The 23820-nt window shown below is 40.7% G+C and overlaps 1 protein-coding gene across 1 annotated transcript in view; it reads right to left on the reverse strand.

The window, feature by feature from the left end:
- Positions 1 to 22934, reverse strand: part of LOC120491726 (organic cation transporter protein) — a 43173-nt gene extending 20239 nt beyond the window's left edge. The window contains exons 1-7 of the mRNA XM_039689730.2: positions 21770 to 22934; positions 20277 to 20380; positions 16857 to 17011; positions 13766 to 13934; positions 7328 to 7454; positions 1346 to 1452; positions 506 to 717 (exon numbers count right to left, since the gene is read on the reverse strand). Coding sequence (XP_039545664.1) covers positions 506 to 717; positions 1346 to 1452; positions 7328 to 7454; positions 13766 to 13934; positions 16857 to 17011; positions 20277 to 20380; positions 21770 to 22126 — 1231 coding nt within the window. The 5' untranslated portion in view covers positions 22127 to 22934. The remainder of the gene's footprint in view (positions 1 to 505; positions 718 to 1345; positions 1453 to 7327; positions 7455 to 13765; positions 13935 to 16856; positions 17012 to 20276; positions 20381 to 21769) is intronic.
- Positions 22935 to 23820: the final 886 nt, after the last annotated feature.

The raw sequence follows: 23820 nt of genomic DNA on the forward strand, positions 1-23820 counted from the left end.
TGAGGAGATTCCCCTCTCTATGTAAAGCGCTTTGAGTGCCGAGAAAAGCGCTATATAAATGTAATGAACGAATTATTAATTATTATTATTATTATTATTATTATTTGAGGTATCTTTATTTTCCAGAGCGTTGGTAAGAAACCACAAACTGTGGGAAAAGGACGTTCATGTTGTGAATTTCTAGATACAGTATCTTAAAGTGCCCATAGAGAAACAATAAGCATGCTCCCCTTTTTCTTTTCCATCAGCAGTGTGCCAGAACTGAAATGTGCCAGAACAGAAAATGTGATTCTGGGCTGAAAAAAGGCTCTACGTTGGCCCCTTAAACCTGCAGATCTCAAACCAGGAAACACTCATGTCAAAGGCACAATGTCTGTAACCAACTAAAGTTTCCAGAAGTACTGATGCAAATCAATTATTACTGGCACAAAACGTGATCAATTATAACAAGTTAAAAATGGGACATTTATAGTCCAAGTGATTTTAAAATTGGTTTTTCACCTACCATCTGGAATGAATATGGTTAGAAGGCAGGCCAGGCCACCTACTGCCAAGAATGCTAACTGGGATATCCTGCGTGAGCGGTTAAGGGTGAAGAGAGTAATGGTACGTGCTGGCATCTCCACCAAGCCAAAGATCATCTGTGTCAGGTAAATATTCATACCAAAGTCTGAAATATTGAGTGACAGCCCATAGTACACCAGGACGTTCACAAACCTGTAACAAACAAAATCAGCATTATCAAATGCCACCATCTTGTGAAGCAGGGATATAGGTAATTCCTGTAATAAAGCACCCTCTGTACGGTCTAAAAATGAATAAGGGAAAGAACCAACTTCAGAAAGTTATGGCCAAAGGTTTTATTAGTATTATTATCATTATTATGAAACATAAAAGAGAAACATACCAAACTTAGGGAAATGAGAGCCATGGCAGGAAATGCCTAAATATACTACTGAAGTTCAGTATTACCAAAACCACAACCCTGCAAAAGCCCTGCAGTTTCTTCAACAGATTTTGTAAACAGTACACAGTAGTGTTTTGATATGATGTTTTCTGTAAAGTTATTCATTTACTTGGAGGTAGTTGTGCAACTGAAACTCTCAGTCTAAAAGGAAAAAGGACTAGAGTCATCCCTTCATAAAGTTCAAGTAATTTGCAGGTCCAGTGAAGACTAGATGTAGGTGTCTGTTTATCTCTTAAGGCCCGTTAACATCATCCACAAAAAGCAGACAGATATCATTCTGTTTATTCTCATCTGCCGCTTTAAATGCTCAGTTTGGTGGATTCTGATTAAGTTGGGTAGTTAACAGTTAACTGTGATTTTTTTTATTTATTTTTTTACCACAAGTAGAAGAGAATGAGGGACTGTTTCCTCATTCTGGGCGTTCGGACCAGATCGATGACAGTGTACTTCCTCAGGTCTTGCATTTTCTCTGAGTTTTTAGCTCTCTGCAAAACAAAACAAACCCATTTTAACTTAAGGAATTCTTAAACTACATACCCCCAAAGTTTAAGTTGGATACTGAGACTATTTTTTTAATATTTCTTCTGTTACATGCCAGATAAAATGCAAATACAACTCCATAGAGCTCTATAATAGGTAGGTGCATCCATAAATTAAAATTCGGTCACACTTTACATAAGATGCCTTCTATGTACTATATAAAAAAAATAAGTACAATGTACATAGTTTTGATGGTAACCCTTTAGAATACGGTTAATTCGTCAATGAATAACTAGAAAACCAATGAGTAACACAAAATTAACAACCTAGTTATTGTTATTAACTAACAAGAAACTCTGATTAATGAACTATAGCGCACAGATGAAAGTGGTAGTTCACTATTAACTAATCAATAACTTTTTTTTTATGGTTCGCTGAGAACTACTGAAAAAGTAACAGTCTAGTAACTATTATTAACTAAAAATAAACACTGATTAACGAAATAGTCAGTGGTGGAGGAAGTACTGAATCTCAGTACTTAAGTAAAAGTACAAATAACCAGATAAATATTTACTTTAGTAAAAGTAGAAGTAACACAATGACAACCATACTTAAGTAAAAAAGTAAAAAGTACCTGATTTTAAATGTACTTTAAGTATTAAAAGTAAAAGTACTTGCATAACAATTGATTCTCTTAATGACTATTTTCTAATGATTAATAAAACATTTAATTCTAATTCATTCAACCTAATACTCCTATAATGATGTTCAATAATGATGGAAAAAAATTGTTGTCACCATTTCTGAAACAAGCTTAAAATTGGGCAATATAAACCATGCTTATATCCTTATAACTTATGCTAATAACTATGTTTGGCAGTAAACGCGATTAATTTATGGTGTAATTCTGAACCTCTTGGCTTGCCATAATCCTAACCAAACGTATATTACACACGGTGTGTTTCCTATGCACGTAAAAACACATTTTCGCGTGTAAATAGCACGATAAACACACTGCGTGCGAGACGCATTTAGTTGATGTATCTATGGCAACCAAACGTCACTGGTGAGACAAACGTGCAACGAACGGACGGTCAGATTACGTTTTGGAAGGGGAAAAACTGATCTGAAAATGTAACAGAAGTTGTAGAAATGTAGTGGAGTAGAAAGTAAAATAATTGCTGCAAAATGTAACAAAGTAAAAGTAAAAAGTATGCACTATTTATTATACTTAAGTAAAGTAAAGATACGTGAAAAATGTACTTAAGTAAAGTAGCAACAAAGTATTTGTGCTTCGTTACATTCCACCACTGGAAATAGTACACAGTACAATCCCTGGTGTTAAATTTAACACCGCTCAGTGTTTATATGCAAACCACCAGCAGGGTGTTAAAAGGAACACTAATGCAGTGTTAGAGTTAATGGGATAATTAAGTGATTAATTGAGTGATAATTGAGTATTGACACCTAATGACAACAAGCAGAGTCACTGAAGAAAAGAGAAACACAAGAACTACAACTGTCTTCCAGAGATGAAATCAAAAGAAGATAAAAGACAACATTAAATCTCTGAAGATCTCAGCAGAGGATTAAACAACTCCACAAACAGTATTACCAGCCTCAAATATTATTGTCGTTTAAAGTAACACAGTCTCATCCCAAAAAGTCATATAACTGACGTCTTGGGACGTCTTTTGACCATACGTCAATATCCGCCTTTTTAGGGCCCCCTTAAACGTCGGTAGATGGCGACCACGGGCCGTCATACAACTGACGCTTTACCTTTAACGTCAGTTAGGTGACGGGTTAGGTTTAGGGTTAGGTTTAGGTCTGGGGTAGAGTTAGGATCCCATAACCTCATCTACCGACGTTTAAGGGGGCCCTAAAAAGGCGAATATTGACGTATGGTCAAAAGACGTCCCAAAACGTCAGTTATATGACGTCTTGGGATGAGACCGGGTTGTTTAAAGCCCTTTGAAGCTGCACTGAAACTCTCATTTGGACCTTGAATCATTTGGCACCCAATGAATTATATGGAGAGAAATCCTGGAATGTTTTCATCAAAAACCTTAATTTCTTTTCGACTGAAGAAAGAATGACATGGACATCTTGGATGACATGGGGGTGAGTAAATTATGAGCAAAAGTTTTTGAACTACCGAACTTCTCCTTTAACTTCATCTAAGGCTGTGTCTGGAAGTTATTGTAGTTCTTGTATTTCTCTTTTCTTCAATCCTCAAAAATTCCCCTTTTCCTCAATCATCACTCAATCACTTAATTATCTCATTAACATTTAACGCTGGAGTTTTTACTGTGTTGCCTTTCTAGGAGAACATTCTGGGAACTAAAATAAAACTACCCGCTGAAAACATTATTAGAACTTTGTGGTATGTTCCCAGAACATTTTAAGAACAAAACATTTCTAGCTGGGTGTAATTCTATAAAAATAATGTGTTTTTCTGGATGTTTTGGCTGATATTCTTTCTGTATCTGTTAAAATAAACCTACAATAAAAAATATAGACCCTTCATTTCTTCGTTAGTGGGCTAACTTACAAAATCAGCAGGGGATCAAATAATTATTTCCCCCACTGTACAAATTATATATAAGTACAAAATGTTATTAACCCTTGTGCATCAATTAAAAAAAAGTTACACATAGGTAAAAAGAGGACAAAATGTCCATGTCAAAAAACTGTCATAAAAATGTGACGCTTTGGAGCACAGACTTAAGTTTGGTATCATTTTAAAGAAGACCCTTTGCAGATTATTTCTGAAGTAAAAAAATAATAATAAGTAAATCCAAAAAAAAGTTATATAGGTATAAGTTTATGAAAATTATTTATAAAATAATATTTTATATAAAATATATATTTTTAAAATCAGGTTGAACTCAAAACTACAATAAAATCAAAGCCATAAATCTAAATAGGGTGTGTTCCAATTTTGAGGATGATATTTTAAAAAATGAGCTTTCGGTAACAGTTTGTTTGGGCGTAGTAACATATTTTCCCCATTGGGTCCCAGCAAAACCCCACTGGAGCTCACAGTGATTGGATTTGAATTTGCAGTTTTTCTCTCTCAGTATTATAAACACACACATGCGCGCACACACACACATATTTTTTTATAACACACATACTAACCACACTCTGACATCCATACCAACACACCCACACAAATATTGTTGCAAAATTTATCCAGTTGGCTCTGTAGTATGCCGAACCAGAAAACAGGAATAAAGCGATATTTGTTTTATAGGCCAAACATAAAAAAAATGACACCATCTGATAAAAAAATAGTAAAAAAAATACAATTTTGAAGCCTTGCCATCAGAATGAAAGCCTCTTAACAAAGATTGCATAATTTTATAGTTAACTAAACCGGGGATTAAAAATTGCAGTTTTAACGGGTTTCAATGGGGACATTTTTGTCCAAAAGGGGCTGAGAGGGAGTATTTTTTGTACCTAATGCAAAAAATATTTTTTTAAGAAAATGACCAATAAAAATACACACCTGTGCCAAGTTTTTTGCAGTTAGCTTTAACACAGGCAAAGTGATAAAAAAAAAAACAACTGAAAAGGACAAAAATGTCCACAAGGATGCACAAGGGTTAAGTATATAATAATATACTTATTATAATAAGTATAATAATATAGCAAAGCAAATAATATAGAGTGGGATGAAAATTCTTCTATTATTTACTCACCCTCATGTTGTTCCAAAATTGTATGCCATTGTCCCCCAGTGGAACACAAACTACTCATCACTCTTCCATTCAACTACAATGAATGTGGACTGAATGTGTCACAAAACACAAATGCAATATAAAAAATGTATTATAAAAGCAATCCTTAGTCCATTATATTTTAACACTTCTAAAACCATATGATTTGTGTGAGAAACAGACCAAAATTGTTGTTATTTATTTGACATCCTATGACCTCCAATGACCTCCTAAAGCCTACTAAACATTGCACAGTTTTTTTTTTTATCCTTGGCAGCTGGTGACGAGAACTCACAGGTTTTGCACACCAGATGTGTCATTCAATATTCACATTCTCAAATTCACAGTGGCGGTCGAAAACAGTAAATCTAATCGCCTAAATACAGGCAAAAGTTCACTTCAATAATTAGCAAAGTGATGTCAAAGGTTAGGTTGGTAGTGGGTTAGGCATTTGTCATCTCTGCCCTAACTTCTCCATTAACTCTGCCTAAACCCTCCTCCTTTACTACTATCGACTGCAAGATTACATTCAAATCACAACAACGTTTTTAATAACCTGTTTCACTCGGAAATATAACTGTCACGGAATGGAAGAAAAGATCTGTCGCTACTAAGTGATTGCACATTTGGGATGTTTACCTTATTGGACATGCCCAGTTCTAATCAGCTCATGAAACAATTCAGTTTTGTTAAATAAGGGAGATCTAAAATGAGCAATGCTGGGGAAGGTCGTTGGAGGGTTTGAAAACCCTGGCTATAGGATGCTTTTGTGTTTTGTTTTTTTTTTAAGATAGAGATTCTCAATCATGGCAAAAAGTGATCAGTACTTTGCTCCATGGGATTAGAAGTGACATAAGTGAATGAATGATGATAAATTATTCGTCCTTAAAGATTTTTTTCAGCAAGATTTCCAAGCTAAACCCAACCCCATGTTGTGCTGTGCCAATGGGCACATAATGGCAGTGCCTGAAGCCGAGGAGGAGTTAAGTGATGCTTTAAAACTTCTTTTAAAACAAGTTTTGAAACATACTTAGGTTTGTTCACTTTACATGTGAGTAATAGTCAAATAGTACCCTTAAGGGACAAGGTGGTGGGAAAAATTTGGTATGTGTGAAAAAAATATTTTTCAAAACTCACAAAACTCTTGCCTTTCCCCGAGAAACTTTGCGTTCCCTTGCAAAATGCATGCGTTCCCTCGCAAAGGTATTTGCATTCCCTCTCAAAACTTTTGAGTTTCCTCGCAAAGATATTTGCGTTCCCTAAAACCTGTTGTGATCTCAGACAAACACTTTGTGTTAAATGTCCCTCTGGCAGTGTTTCAGACACATTAACATTGGAGTGTTTCACAGTGTTTGAATTTGGACTCAAATGTAAAGAAATGCGGTCAGTGAGTGCTAAGGAGTTCAGTAAAATTGGCAATATATTCACAAGTTCGAACCTCCCGGACCAATAACTCGTGAGCTAAATGTTGTTAAAACAAAAATGTCACTTATTTACAATCATAGTAACGTAGACAACGAGATACAACACAATTTTCATCAAAACAAGCTTTACAATATAAATTGATCTCTATGAGCAGGCAGCTGAGAGACAAGTCCGAATATTGAACATCTCTCAAGATCTCAGCAGAGGAGAATTAAAGGCACACTATGCAAGATCACTACCTTAATATAACAGCTTCAAAGTCGTTTCAGTGGTAAACAAAGTCATTGTAGGGCGAATCATCCTGGTTGTAAAGCTTGGGGGGACGCCGCCGGAAAAACCAGCAATGCAAGTTTGAGAGCGGCGCCCCTGACAAATCTCGCGAGAATCACAACATGCTTTACGGCAACGACGTCACACACATCAACAACAACATACTGTATGAAGCCACTTGCACGCATCCAAGAAAACTCGATCAGAAATGTCCAGAAAAAGGAAAAGAGAATCGGACTGTGCCGAGACTAGAAACCGGACAGGAGTTTCGCTGGGTCAGGCTTTCACTCGTTGGCGCGAGCTTAAAAGCAGCACTGGATGCAACAGCGATGCTGACCTGATGATCTTGTTGATGGACTTGTAAGTAAATCTCTTATTTGTAAGTAAATCTCTTTACTTGTAAGTAAATCTCTTATTTAACTTGTTTGCATTCAGTGTCATTCATTGGTGTTTGCCATACCTGACAGAGTTCAAAGTCGTTGTCCATGAGAGATTTGCCATTAATAAGTGCCGCCTTGCGAATTAGATCCAATGCCTCTTCATGCTTCTCATTGGCCATTAACCAACGGGCAGACTTAGGAAGCACCCTGAGAATAAAAAAATTGAAATAAAAAAAATGAATAACAGAAACACATGTACACATGCAAGAACATACAGTCGTGCTCAGAATTAATGGCACCCCTGGTAAATATGATGAAAACTGGCTGTAAAAAATAATTCTGCATTGTTTATCCTTTTGATCTTCCATTCAAAAAATTGGCAAAATTCTAACCTTTCATTGAAGCAAAAGAATTGAAAGTGGGGGTAAATCACACTATGAAATAAATGTTTTTCTCCAAAACACTCTGGCCATAATTATTGGCACCCTGTTATTAAAAACTTTTTGCAATCTCAGATCTGTAAACTTTTGCCAAGATAACAGATCTGAGTCTTCTCCTATAATGCCTGATGAGTTTGGAGAACACCTGACCAGAGATCAGAGACCATTCCTCCATACAGACTCTCTCCAGATCCTGCAGATTCCCAGATCCATGTTGGTGCTTCATCTCTTCAGTTCAGACCACTCATCAGGTCAGGGTCTGCGACGGTCATGGCAGAAGCTTCATTTTGTGCTCCGTAACTAATTTTTGTGTTGATTTTTGATTTTTGTTTTGGATCGTTGTCCTGATGGAAGATCCAACCACGGCCCATTATAAGATTTCTAGCAGAAGGCATCAGGTTTTTATTTTTTATCTTTTTGTATTTGATAGAATCCATAATACCATGTATCGGAACAAGATGTCCAGGACCTCCAGCAAATAAATAGGCCCACAACATACAAGATCCAGCAGTATATTTAACCGTAGGCATGGGGTACTCTTCATCCCTGTTTGCACCAATCACATCTGCTGGGTTTGCTGCCAAAAAGCCCCTTTTTTAGTTTCATCTGACCACAGAACCATGTGCCGTTTGAAGATCCAGTCGTGTCTGACAACTGAATATGCTGGAGTTTGTTTTTGGAGGAGCGAGGAGCATTTTTCTTGAAACCCTCTCAAACAACATGTGGGGATGTAGGGGTTGTCTGATAATTTTTTTAGGTTTTCTGACCCCAAGACTCAACTAATCTCTGCAATTCTTCATCTGTGATCCTTGAAGAGTCTTTGGACACTCAAACTTTCATCCTCACCGTCCATTAAGGCAAAATAGACACACGTCCTCTTCCTGGCAGAATCGTAACATCTTTAGTTGATTATAACTTCTTAATTATTGTCCTGATGGTCAAAATGGGGATTTTCAATTCTTTAGCTATTTTCTTACATCCACTTTCTATTTTGTGAAGCTCAACAATCTTTTGATGCACATCAGAACCATGTTCTTTGGTTTTATTCATTGTGATGGATGATTTAGGGAATTTGACCTTTGTGCTTCCCCATATTTAAACTCCTTGAAACAAGAAGTCATAGCTAGACAATTTCATGTTCCTAGTCACCCTGATTTGCTTAAAAAATTAAATATTAATGGGAATGTACTTCAGAGATATTTTTCTCATAAACAATTCTAGGGGTGCCAACAATTATGGCCAGAGTGTTTTGGAGAAAAACATTTATTTCATAGTGTGATTTACCCCCACTTTCAATTCTTTTGCTTTAATGAAAGGTTAGAATTTTACAAATTTTTTGAATGGAAGATCAAAAGGATAAACAATGCAGAATTATTTTTTACAGCCAGTTTTCATCATATTCATCAGGGGTGCCATTAATTCTGAGCACGACTGTAGGCTCCAGTGGCCTCAAAAGTACCTGGAAAATTGTTGACACTTAAAGAGCAACATGCAGGTTGAATTTATTTCTGAATTAATACTTTAAATTGTCTGCAGAGGTCTTTTAAAAACACATATGTGGAAATTACTAATGAAATCTCATTTGATGTAGAGATTTTGATGAAAATGCGTTAGGCTTTGAAATACGCCTTTCCCGCTAGCAACGCGACATATGACGTAGGCTGAGGCAAATAAAAGAGCTCGCGGTCATCTTTCTCATTGTTGGGTGTTGATGTAGTTAGAGCAGTAGTGAGAGACAGAAAGTTTTAGATCGAGTTTTAGAGAAGCCACAATGGTAAATTATTGTGTTTGTGCTGTTGGACGAATTCCAGCCTGTCAGGACATCGTGTCCATCATTTTCCTTCTAGGAAAAACAAGGCTTTTCGGTCTTGGGTGCGTTTTGTGCAGGTGAAGAGAGCAGACTTCACTGCCGCGTCTGTTACCACACACTCGGTCGTTTGTGGCGCACATTTCACTCGCTTTAAATGGTATCAATACATGCAGTTGAAAAGCGAACCTAGCTAAAGCGAGCCGAGCCGCGCCAAGCCGAGTCATACCATGCAGTGGAAACACGAAGCGAGCCGAACCGTACCGACGAAGCCGTGTCATGCAGTGGAAACGCTCCATTAGACTGTTGTTATTGTAGCTTAGCTTGTCATTGTTTATTTGATGTTATGGCATGGTCATGTAGATAGTGCTAACCACCTTGGATGGACTGCATAATCACTGTCAGTGTAGAATATGAGAAGACAAAACGTTGCTGGCTTAAATTAAGACAATCTAAATGGATGTTTAATCAAGAACAAAGTCGAACATATGTGTCACGGTGTGGTGCGGGTTGAAGAAGGAGCGGAATCCAGAATCACGAGGAACATAGATTTAATCTCAAAAGACAGGCAGGAAGACAGGAAACACGGCGTAACATTGAACATTGACCGACAAGGACAGAATGAAACAGAGGAAACTAAATACACAGAGGAATCAGGGTTGATTGGGGTGAACACAGGTGAAAATGATCATGACAGGACGAGGAACAGGTGGCTGATTGGGGAAGTGAGTCCGGGAGAGGAACAAAAGGATCCGGGGAAGTGTGGTGCAGATGACGGGACCAAACAGGTGAGGACGACAGACTGTGACATTACTCCCCCCTCCCGGAAGGCGTGGCCTCACGCCATAACATCAATGGGGAGGGGGGGGGGGGCACCCTGGAGGCTGTGGAGGGCGTCGTCAGGAGGAGACAGCCCCCCCAGGGCGGAGCAGGATGAGGGCGAGGCCAGGGCGGAGCAGACTGAGGGCGTGGCCAGGGCGGAGCAGGCTGAGGGCGTCCCCAGGGCGGAGCAGGCTGAGGGCTTCCCCAGGGCAAAGCAGGCTGAGGGCGTGGCCAGGGCGGAGCAGGCTGAGGGCGAGACCAGGGCGGAGCAGGCTGAGGGTGAGACCAGGGCGGAGCAGGCTGAGGGCTTCCCCAGGGCAAAGCAGGCTGAGGGCGTGGCCAGGGCGGAGCAGGCTGAGGGCGAGACCAGGGCGGAGCAGGCTGAGGGTGAGACCAGGGCGGAGCAGGCTGAGGGCGAGACCAGGGCGGAGCATGATGAGGGCGAGACCAGGGCGGAGCAGCTGGAGGGAGGACCCCTGGTGGAGCCGATGGTAGTGGGGCTGACAACACCAGGGGGCCGACTGACAGGGGTGGAGCGGATGGGAGAGGAGACCAGGGTGTAGCTGAGTGACTGACGACAAGTGGTGCTGATGAGGGACTGAGGGAACATGGTGATACCGTAGGCTCTGGTGACCGAAGTGATGACAGGGGCACGGAGGGACACAGTGAGGTCAGAGGGCGTGAGGGCTGACGGGTGACTGGAGGGAGTGAGGAGTCCGACAGAACCGGGGGGGTGATATGACGGGGCGGAGCCAGAGGAATGAAGTCCAAAGGTGAAGGGAGGACGACGAGGGAGCGAAGGGAGTCCGGAGGGTCGAGGGAGCCTGGCCGAGCTGGTGGACTGAGGGGCCATGGAGGAGCTGAGGGAGGTAGGAGCCACGGGGGAGCCAATGGGACCGGGGGCCGAGGAAGTGTCCAGATGGAGGAGGTGTGAAGCGAAGACCGGGGATCCAAGGACCAGGCTGGGTCAGGGGAGCTGAAGGGCAGGAGAACAGAGGGAGGACAGATGAGAGGAGGCGGGAGAGGGAGGCTGGGTGGGATCCTGGTCTCGGCCTCTGGCTGAACGGTCTCGGGCTCTGGCTGGACGGTCTCGGGCTCTGGCTGGACGGTCTCGGGCTCTGGCTGGACGGTCTCGGCCTCTGGTTGGACGGTCTCGGGCTCTGGCTGGACGGTCTCGGCCTCTGGCTGGACGGTCTCGGCCTCTGGCTGGACGGTCTCGGGCTCTGGCTGGACGGTCTCGGGCGCAGGCTGGACGGTCTCGGGCGCAGGCTGGACGGTCTCGGGCGCAGGCTGGACGGTCTCTGGCGCAGGCTGGACGGTCTCTGGCGCAGGCTGGACGGTCTCTGGCGCAGGCTGGACGGTCTTTGGCGCTGGCTGGACGGTCTCCGGCGCTGGCTGGACGGTCTCTGGCGCTGGCTGGACGGTCTCTGGGGCTGGCTGGACGGTCTCTGGGGCTGGCTGGACGGTGCTGGACGGAACCAGCGAAGAGATCTCGGGCTCGGCGAGGCTGGGCGGAACCAGCGGAGAGGAGAGCTCGAGCTTTGGAGGGGTGCTGGTGACTTCCTCCACCGTGAATGGAGACTCACAGCACACCAGCACCCACTCCACACAGGCGGCGAAATCATCTGGACCGTTCCCTGGGAGGCGTGCCCGGGACCGCTCGCTGAGGCTGGCGATGTAGAACTCACTCAGCGAGCGGTCAGAATAGTGAGTGAGGCACGCCAACTCCAGAAAATCCCTAGTATGGGATTCCAGGGAACGGTCTTCTTGATCAAGGCAGAGAAGAGCCACGGCCGGAATGTCCATTTTTTCTTCTTCTTTTTTTCTTTTGGGTCGGTCAATCTGTCACGGTGTGGTGCGGGTTGAAGAAGGAGCGGAATCCAGAATCACGAGGAACATAGATTTAATCTCAAAAGACAGGCAGGAAGACAGGAAACACGGCGTAACATTGAACATTGACCGACAAGGACAGAATGAAACAGAGGAAACTAAATACACAGAGGAATCAGGGTTGATTGGGGTGAACACAGGTGAAAATGATCATGACAGGACGAGGAACAGGTGGCTGATTGGGGAAGTGAGTCCGGGAGAGGAACAAAAGGATCCGGGGAAGTGTGGTGCAGATGACGGGACCAAACAGGTGAGGACGACAGACTGTGACAATATGTTTGCTAAAATAGATTTATTACAAAAAGCACCAAGGTACTAGCCATACAGTAGATCAATCAGCGTTAGCCACGGTGCTAACTTACATGAACTCACCAAGTCTTGACACCACAACGTTACTTATCTCCTCTGCCTATTGTTTCACCCATGATCTCCCCCTGACTTCTATTTCGCCTAGGAGGCTAATATTTATAGACCCGTGGGCCATCATAGGCATGTTCGTCAACGTCGGAGAACTCGGTTTCTTATAATATATATTACTCCAGTTCAGAAAATCTAGTTGTTTTATCATCAACATACACTATGCTATATAGGGGTGTCCAACCTGCACGTTGCTCTTTAAGTCTCGTGTCATTACATAAGATACATTTATTAACAGTGTTGGGGGTAACTCAAGTAACTTTAGTTATGTAATCAGATTACTTTTTGAAGTAACTAGTAAAGTAAAGCATTACTTTTAAAATTTACAACAAAATATCTTAGTTACTTTTTCAAATAATGCTTCAGTGATTCAGGATGGCAGCAAGGCTGAAAGGTTTGCTTGAGCTGCTGCGCCGTTTACTGTACACGCGTGAATTTGAATTTCCTTCAGCCTGAGGCTTATTATTAAACTTCCCAGACAGCAAACTGACATTGAATCAACGTGGAAACGACGTCTCTCATGACATTGAAACAACGTTGATTTTGCTCATCGAATTAACGTTGAACCAACATCAGACGCGGCATTCTTCAAAGCTAAATGAAAATCGAAAATTGGTTTGCTTTCATAACGTTGAAACAACGCGTTGATTTCAAGTTGATTTTCCGTTAGTTTTGAAAGAATGACGCGTCTGACGTTGGTTCAACGTTAATTCGATGAGCAAAACAATGTCAGATCAACGTTGTTTCTATGTCATATTTCCACGTTGATTCAATGTCAGTTTGCTATCTGGGTTTTGGTGTTAAAGGGTCTTTACATTTGCCAAAAAATATTACTTTTTTGTTATAAAAAAAACAAAAAAACAAGCCAAGCCCAGGTGAAAAAAAAGTAATGCAAAAGTAACGTAGCACATTACTTTTCTAAAAGAGCATCCAATTAACACAATTAGTTACTTTTTAGGGGAGCAATATTGTAATACATAACTTTTCAAAGTAACTTTCCCCAACACTGTTTATAAACATCCCAAATTGTCCTTGTCCACTCTCTCCTTCCCTCTTCCTGTGCATTATTAGAGAAGTGAATATAGGTCATTTGAGGCCTATTTGTGTTTCCTGTAAGAGTTTTCTGCTCCTCTGCAACTCACCAGATGTAGAACACGAAGAGGAAGCCAGGGGCAGATATGGCCAACTGCAGTTTACGCCAGTCTCGAATGAGGTAGGCCACCCCTGCAAGGAGGATGTAGCCAAAACCAAAGAAATAATCTGTGATGACACCTGCCAGCATGCGCTTTTTGGGGCCTGTCCACTCAGTACCTGCAAAAAAATAGACAAAATTCAAACATAGGACGATACTCTCCACTCATAGTAAATCAGAAAGTCCCAGAAACAATTGAGCGGTGGTTTATTTATCTACAGTAGGCTACCATGATCTTCACTGCAGAATTCTGGTCCAAATCATTAGTAATTCCTTTAGAAGGATGTACAATTTGAGTCATTACTATCTAGAATCTTCCACAAAGCTCGACAGGTTACAGTGATTTCAGTCATTACTAGATTTGAGAGTCATCATGCTTTTCACTTACTGATACAAATGATGAGCAATTCCTTCAGAAGGATTTGGTAAAACTTGAGTCATTACTAGTGGGTTACCATTATCTTCTCTTTAAAATTAATTAGACACTATGCCTTATTCACATTAATTATGAGCCTGGGGGCGTATTACAGAAAATGTCTATCTTAAGTCTTAAAGGAGCATTGTGTAAGTTCTAAAATTTCGAACCGTTATTGACACCAGTGGCCGTTAGAGAAACTGCAGCCATGCTCGTTCTCGGTGCGCACGCTCGTATGGTAAGACAGGTAAGTCAAGTTACACTACTGTAAGGTTATTGTTTGACAGCACGGGGTCTGTTTTTATACCCAGCGCTGACCGGAGCTCCCTCCAAGAGTCAAATGCCGCTCCGATGTCTTGTCTTTGCCCGACGCTGGTCACTCTCTATTTTGGACGCACTAGATAAGGCCTTTCTTTTCTTTTTTACTTCCAAGGAGTTTCCGTGGGTGTCTTTATTGTGCTGGAGGCTGGTCGCTTCTTTCCGTCTGCAGAGTCCTTTTGAAACACTACTACTAGCGATTGCCGCTGCTTACTAATGGCTGCCATACGGATGTATGCCCAAGTAGATGAGAACACGCATGATGCGCCAATTTGGACCCGACTCCTCCACACACAATTTAGCCTACAGGCTGATGGAGGGAACCGTGGTGGGCAGTCACGGTGTCATTCTTTCTATTACATTATGGTTAGCTGAAAACTATGAAAACTCTATCTTAAACATTTTAAAAGTTAAAAACCTACACATAGCCCCTTTAGGTTCAGATATGACAAGTTAATTTAAGATTTTTCACCAATTTGTTTTACAGAAGCAAATCTTAAGTTGATTTAGAATTCTTATCCTATCTTACAAAATCTCTACAAAATGCAACACATCATTTGGGTGTTCACAAAGTCTTTCCACCATCAAACATATCTATACTTCATCTTGTATCATTAATAAATGTGACACCATTCTCAGACGGGGCTATTATTATGTGATTTTTTTACAACTGGCTCTCAAATAGTTTTGATGTTAGGACACCAATGGGGTTGTCATACACTCAAAAAAATGTTACGTTGACTTTAATGAACTTTTTTATGTAAACAGGTTCCACATAACTGGGTTACGTTAAACAAACCTAATTTGTTCATGTAACTTCAACAATTAAGTCATTTTAAGCGACCCAATTCAACTCTGAGCTGAGTGTTAAATGAACACTGAAGCAGTGTAAAGTTAATGAGATATTTAAGTGAATAATTGAGTGATGATTGAGCATTATTGAAGACACCTGATGTTAACAAGCAGAATCACTGAAGGAGAAAACCGCAATTTAATAAGTCACCATTATCGTGATCAGTGTTTGGTTTAGCTGGGCTCTTGACTCTCACATCATTAACATTAGCTGCTGTATCTGAGTTATAACAGCCAGATGAACAAATAAAAAATGTGATCTGATGGTGTTTTAAATGGATGTAAAATAATGGCAAATATTTTTGAAACAAAAAAGCATGTTGAATTGCACTGCTTAGGAAAAACAAATGCATTACATTAACCGTGCTTGCATTTTTATGGGCTGCAAATTCAGCATTGTCGAATATTTAAACTGTGAATATTTCAATTTCAAACACATTTTCATTATTAAAAATTCAACAATCCATATTCACCACAATCCACAAACTATTTTAAAGCAATTTAAGTGTATTTATGTATTTTATCATCATTATTATGATGACTGTTTTATGTTAAATTTAGTGTCTTCATAGTTACTTTTCTTGTGATTTATAACGAGATTATAATGTTTTTCCTTCGATGCGGATGTACAGATCCAATGTTACATTTGAGGTAGACATGTATTAAATAAAGGTAGACAAAAAAGTTATTTAAAGCCAACATATCAGAACCTGTTGACATAAAAAAGTTAATTAAAGCCAACGTATCATTTATTTAAATGTGTTGAAGTTATATGAACAAATTATGTTTGTTTAACGTAATTCAGTTATGTGCAACCTGCTGACATAAAAAAGTTAATTAAAGCCAACATATATTTTTTTTGAGTGTGGACTTCTTACCATTTATCTCTCTCTGACTTTTTCAAAAACAGTGAGTTCTGCTTCTGTAATACCCTTTTCCTATCCATTTCCACAGAACTGTCATTCTGTAATAGCTTTTGTCCTAAATGAGGTCCTAACTGAAATTGACAAAGTTACCAAACAGATAAGATAGGATTGTGATGCGCCCCCTGACCTGTAGTAATTCTCAATTGTCCCTTAATAGTATGAAAAAATAGCAGTTACTATTTAGCTAATCGTGAACTACCATTCATCTGAGTGATATTACATAGTAATTTATCAGTTTCTTGTTACTAGAGTGTTAATATTGTGTTAATGTTGAAATTAACATTAACAAAGATCAATAAATGCTGTATATGCGCAGTTCATATTAACTAATGTAGTTAACTAATCTTAACTAACAGAACTTATTGTAAAGTGTTACCTGATAAACTATTATTTGTTCTAAAATGTTTTAATATATTGTTATTATCTCTGCTACTAACTAAAATGATAAGAATTGCTACAATTTCCTTTTAACAGCAAATTTTCTCTATTTCAGGAAAGATTTTGGAGTCTTTAGTGGATGTCTTACTTACCCAACACAAATGCATTCATAATCACTGCAGACACAGTCATGCCCACCACGAACCGAAGCAGGACATAAATGTAGAAATTTGGGGCGAAAGCGACCCCCACTCCAAAGATGGCCTGTACTGCTAAACCAGTCAATATGATAATTCTGCGGCCATACCTAAAACAGCACAGAAGCGTAGTTAATAAAGCTCAGATAGTCATTCATTTCTTAGAAAATAGGTTCTGATGTGTCTACCCTTGTAAAAAAAGAAGTGTGCTTATAATTGTATTGATTGTACAGTACATTTGTAGTGTACTTCAGATATAAAAAGTAAATTGCAGAGAATGTAATTTTAAGGTAATAAAAGGCCCCCCAGTGAATTTAGACTACACTTTCATTGCATATATACTGACTAAATTGTTATGTGTAAATATCCAACGCATTCTCATCCTTTAACGTCATATAGAACGCTATATGACAAAACGGCGCTATACTACGCACATGGCACCCGTTATCGTTAATATAACATACGCTGTGAGGGCTAAGTTTAGGTGTGGGGTAGGGTGTGCGTGTCATATTCACGCTAAAGGATTTATAACGTCTTGGGTTCGCGTGTTATATTAACGATAAAGGGTGCCATGTGCGTAGTATAGCGCCGTTTTTGCATATAGCGTTCTATAAGACGTTAAAGGATGAGAACGGGCTGAAATATCTTTTGGCATGCTTTGGTAACACTTTACAATAAGGTTCATTAGTTATCACATGGCAGTTGATTCAATGCATTTAGGGGTGTGGCCCTGGTCAAGACAATCTCCTGAAGTCCAAACTGAATGTCAGAATGGAAAGAAAGGTGATTTAGAAAGGACAATTTTGAGCGTGGCATGGTTGTTGGTGCCAGACGGGCCGGTCTGAGTATTTCACAATCTCCTCAGTTACTGGCAGTTTTCACGCACAACCATTTGTAAGGTTTGTAACGAATGGTGTGAAAAGGGAAAAACATCCAGTATGCGGCAGTCCTGTGGGCGAAAATACCTTGTTGATGCTAAAGGTCAGAGGAGAATGGGCCGACTGATTCAAGCTGATAGAAGAGCAACTTTGACTGAAATAACCACTCGTTACAACCGAGGTATGCAGCAAAGCATTTGTGGAGCCACAACACACAACCTTGAGGCGGATGGGCTACAACAGCAGAAGACCCCACCAGGTACCTCTCATTTCCACTACAAATAGGAAAAAGAGGCTACAATTTGCAAGAGTTCACCAAAATTGGACAGTTGAAGACTGGGGAAATGTTGCCTGGTCTGATGAGTCTCGATTTCTGTTGAGACATTCAGATGGTAGAGTCAGAATTTGGTGTAAACAGAATGAGTACATGGATCCATCATGCCTTGTTACCACTGTGCAGGCTGGTGGTGGTGGTGTAATGGTGTGGGGGATATTTTCTTGGCACACTTTAGGCCCCTTAGTGCCACTTGGACATTGTTTTAATGCCACGGCCTACCTAAGCATTGTTTCTGACCATGTACATCCCTTTATGGCCACCATGTACTCATCCTCAGATGGCTACTTCCAGCAGGATAATGCACCATGTCACAAAGCTGAAATCATTTCAAATTGGTTTCTTGAACATGATAATGAGTTCACTGTACTAAAATGGCCCCCACAGTCACCAGATCTCAACCAAATAAAGATTTAGAGATTTTTGGGATGTGGTGCAATGGGAGCTTCGTGCCCTGGATGTGCATCCCACAAATCTCCATCAAATGTAAGATGCTATCCAATCAATATGGGCCAATATTTCTAAAAAAAAAATGCTTTCAGCACCTCGTTGAATCAATGCCACATAGAATTAAGGCAGTTCTGAATGTGAAAGGGGGTCACACACCTTATTAGTGTGGTGTTCCTAATAATCCTTTAGGTGAGTGTATATTATGAATATACTAAATTCCAGCTTTTACCTGTGTAATTATTTAAATACATGATTGTAATATGCAATTAAGGGACCAAAAACCTTACATTCAGTTCACACTTCAGTACATTATTTTCATAAGAAGTACTTTTTTAAAGTATGCAAGAGTGTACTTCTTTTTCACAAGTGTGCACTAGTCAGTTCTAAAATGGCTGCGTATAATATTTCACACATCCTGTAGCTCAAACAGTAGACAATGGTGCTAGTAACATGAGTTTGATTACCAGGTACTGCATCAAATGAACACACCCAGGATGCAATGTAATTCTTTGATTTCAAAGGCCATGCATTCAATCAATCACAAACCGAAAATTTGAGAGGGTCCTTGCTACAGACGTAAAGGATGTTTTAAATGTGCACCAATGTTTACTCATTAAAACTATAATTATATGTAAAACGTATAATAATGTTTGCATTTTTTCTTCACAAATTATTAGTATTTTAACGTTATCTCCACCAAACTTTGTTTAACTTTAAACATTATTGACTCCATTTGCACAGCTTTGAGGTATTTAAGTATTAGTGTCCCTTTGCATTGGGAATTTGTGAAATGTAGCACTAATTACACAAAACAATACACATACAAAATGAACACTTGACCCTATACATTTAGACATTGCTCCAGACTGTAGAGCACACAGCAAACTAAATCTTTTTCAACAAAACATCCAATCTGTAATAAAATCACACTAGGATTCGATCCGGTCTGTAACGAGGAGTACTTGCAATATTTTGCCTTAAAATCATATGACCCAGACTACATTAATTACATGTGCACTTCACTTGCATCAAAGATAAGCATTTTATGCTGACCACAATAATATTTTTGTGGTAAATTACTGCCTACCAAGTGCATGAAACCATCAAAGTTTAATTTTGAGCAATAACCTACAGTATTTTGGTGCTATTTTGGGTCCAATGTAAAATCTGGGTCTTGAAGCAACCACTGTCAGACAGTAGAGGGTTCACGTCCGACGCCTTTCTCCTATTTTAGAGAATTCCATTCTATATTCTCCCTTCAGTTCATTCAGCAGTTAATGTTTTCACACCACAGTGCTGCTATTGTCTCTTCAACTCTGAAATGTGAACATGTGCTGCTTATTAGAGCCGCTCTCTAAAACCACTGCCTTTCCAATACCTCAGAAACCTTCTGATTTAGCTACTGCACAGGAAGGCATTTCAAGTCGAATCACCACTTCTCCCTATAAATATCAGCAAATAAAACCAAGACCACTTAAATGGAACTCCACATACAGGACAGAAGACATCCTAGACGTCTCAAAAGTGTGATCGAGCATGAACTGTGTTTCTCACAAACAGTCATATTTGCCAAGTTGCCGATTTGCGGTGACGTGTGTGTTGTTACACCACCAGTTTGTGTAAAATATCCAAAACTTTCTGGTATTTAAGCTCTTGTCAAGACACGCAAAGGTTTCCACGCATTGAAAGTTACCTTGAGGTTCTTCTACTTACTTATCGGCAAGGGCACCAAACAGCACAGCTCCAACCAGCAGCCCAAACATATAGATAGAAGAACCAATGTTGTTCAAAGTGGCATTTTCACACACAAGATCCCACTGTAATATAAGGTGATAAGGAAAAAAGGAAATTAAACAGTGTTATACTTCATAACCAGGTCATACAAAGAATGGTGGCTGGTTGTTATTGGTCCAAGGTCATCTATCAGTCCTAACAAGCTTGGCCAAGAAAACCCAGTCCACTATTTGGTACAGTAACCCACTAATGGTCCATCTAGAGTAACTAATGACAAGCTTATTACCATATAAATCAGCTATTACTGGAAACTGACTTCAGTTTTTATTTTATTTTTTTAAATCAGCTGGGATTTGAGGAGTCACCTTCTAGGAAAAATACATGTGCAAAACTTGTACCTTTAGGGGTACAACAGCTTGTTTTTGATGCACAACTTTGTACATTATCTACCCCTAAAAGGTCCATATTAGTACATTTAGGGCCAGATTTACTATATAGGGTAAAATAACTCAAGAGAATTCCAAAAAAGTGCAGATGGAAGTGGAAAGTTCACAGACGTAGCTGGATCATTTCCATAATGACCAACACAATCCACCAAGAGAAGTGCAAATTAGCGTCTGGTTTAAGACATTCGGTAAATAATGTCGCAAATATCAGTATATCAACTAGCGCAAACATTAGTAAATCACCATAAATCAAATCTCTTCCCATAAATTTTGCGTCTGAAAAGGAAACTAATTTTTAATGCCATGAGAGCTGTTGGTAAATCTGGCCCTTTGAGTAGTAATACATATTACTACTCCATCCAACATCTTTTTACCTTTAGGGGTAAGTAAGGTACAAAAATGTCGATTTGAGGGTACTCCCACAGTGACAAGCTACTGCACTCCAAGAGGAACAACTTTTTGCATGTTTTTTTCCCCCAAGTGTACATAATTATTTCAGAATCACATTTGGGGATTAACTCTCATCTCCCTCCACCACAGAGCAGTGTCTTTGGCAGGATCTCAGAATTACTTTGGTTCAGAAGCTTTCTCTTCTCACTATAGACACCTGGACAACAGAAAGATCGGTGTCCTCTGTGCCCCTTCCTCCACCTCAGCCCAGCAGCTGGACAGCAGAGAGCGGTATCAGATAGTCGGCTCCTGTGGTGAGGTTGGGCCCAGATCCAGTGTTTGTGAATCAAAGCAGGTTCTGAGGTCCTTCTGTGAGCACCCGATCTCGCTGGTCACATGTCCCGAAAGGAACGCAGTTCCATTGGTCCATCTTGCTGTCCTGTGAGCTACACCTCTTTAATGAAGCAGATTTAGATGCCTTCACTACAGGAGGCCAGAAACCCTCAAAGCAGTCTGCACCCAAACCATTTTAACCACAATGCATGACTGGCTCCGACAGCACCAGAGAGAGAGAGACACTTTACAAAACTATCACATCCTGTTATACAACCAAAACATTTAAAGATTAGTACTCACCTCTGTGACAATAGTGCTGAGAAACACTTCCTTGCTGAACTCCCATCCCGCGCAGCTGTTTGAGGAAGACGGATACTCTGGAATTTGTAGACTGTGATTAAGCTGGGACAGAGGGCCATCCTGAAAGGATGTGCAGGACTCCCCAGGAGCAAGGCTGAAGTTGAGGCCCGGCCCAGGGCCACCACTGTTGGCCGTTGGCCAAGCGGATCTGCACAGGTGAGGGGGGACGGCCCCAGTGAAGACAGACACCAACATGTGGAAGGCCAAGAAGATCTGTGGCAGACAGATCCAAACATAAAGCGTCTTCTGGAAGCGTCCAAACCCTCCGATCCGGTCCAGGACCTCGTCAAAATTCATCCTGCCTGTCTTGAATGTCACTTCATAGAAATTCACACTGTATCTATTCAGGTGAAGCTGACTGGGCCCACGAGTCTTAGGACACAACAGAAGTTGGTGTGTAAGCGAATATGTGTGTAATGCTCTAGATAACGTCAGGTCAGTATTATGATATCATTAATGCTATGTGATGGAGGTCTGGTTTTGGCCAGGAGTGACAGGCACCTGTTAATGGCTGGTTTAGTACTCCTCACACCTGTAGCAGAAAGAGAGAGAGATAGAGAGAGAGAGAGAGGGGGGGGGGGAGGGAAAGAGAGAGGCAGAGAGCGCTGCAGCAGAGTTCTGGCTGCTTGAGTTGTTTGAGGGAAATATAAGGAGGGGAGGACAGGGAGTGACCCAGATATCTGAAATGAACCAGTGAGCATGAGAGGGACGGACCATTGTGTGAAGGGGTGGAGATTATCTATTCCACAAGGGGAGGATTACTTTCACCCTCTCTCTCTCTCTATCTCCATTACAAACTCAAATGCACAGTTTCGTTCATCTCCTTGCCAAACTCCCCCTCCACTTGTTTCTTCCTCTTTCTTTTTGTTTCATTCACAGACTTTATGTCCGTGTGAAAGAGAAGGGGGAAGTGTACTTGAAAAATGTGGTTTAATTGTTAGTTTGTCATCTCTGTCAATCAACATCAGTGATTTCATTTTGCTACATTGCACACGAGTATTACGTCTCCTGAGCTGTGAAAGAGCAACAAAAAGTTCCTTTTCAGTGAGGTATTTTGTTGCTAAATGTGCCCTTTAAGTGGATATTTCAACCCGGTCTCATCCCAAGATGTCATATAACTGACGTTTTGGGACGTCTTTTGACCATACGTCAATATTCGCCTTTTTAGGGCCCCCTTAAACGTCGGTAGATGAGGTTATGGGATCCTAACTCTACCTCAGACCTAAACCTAACCCTAAACCTAACCCGTCACCTAACTGACGTTAAAGGTAAAGCGTCAGTTGTATGACGGCCCGGGATCGCCATCTACCGACGTTTAAGGGGGCCCTAAAAAGGCGGATATTGACGTATGGTCAAAAGACGTCCCAAGACGTCAGTTATAACACAGTCTCATCCCAAAAAGTCATATAACTGACGTTTTGGGACGTATTTTGACCATACGTCAATATCAGCCTTTTTAGGGCCCCCTTAAACGTCGGTAGATGGCGATCCCGGGCCGTCATACAACTGACGCTTTACCTTTAACGTCAGTTAGGTGACGGGTTAGGTTTAGGTATGGGGTAGAGTTAGGATCCCATAACCTCATCTACCGACGTTTAAGGGGGCCCTAAAAAGGCAAATATTGACGTATGGTCAAAAGACGTCCCAAAACGTCAGTTATATGACGTCTTGGGGTGAGACCGGGTTGTCAGTTATATGACTTTTTGGGATGAGACTGTGTTAGATATGTACATACATTGTACTAAAATTGTACTAAAAAAGGGCAAATTTTGCATGATAGGGGCCAGTGCAGGACCAAGCAAACAGGAGTCAGGAGTTTGAGGATGGAACAGATCAACTGGACAGATAATGTTGAGAAAAATGCAAAGGGCTAGCAGACCATAGAGGGGGAGTTGAAATGCGTTAAGGGGGAGTAATGTGGCTGTTGTTTTCCAGCATTCTTCAGAGAGGCGTGGATGTCGAATAAACCACACACCCATCCACACTAACTC

This window comes from Pimephales promelas, chromosome 13 (assembly GCF_988280905.1).
Source record: "Pimephales promelas chromosome 13, fPimPro1.hap1.1, whole genome shotgun sequence".
NCBI classification, from domain to species: domain Eukaryota; kingdom Metazoa; phylum Chordata; class Actinopteri; order Cypriniformes; family Leuciscidae; genus Pimephales; species Pimephales promelas.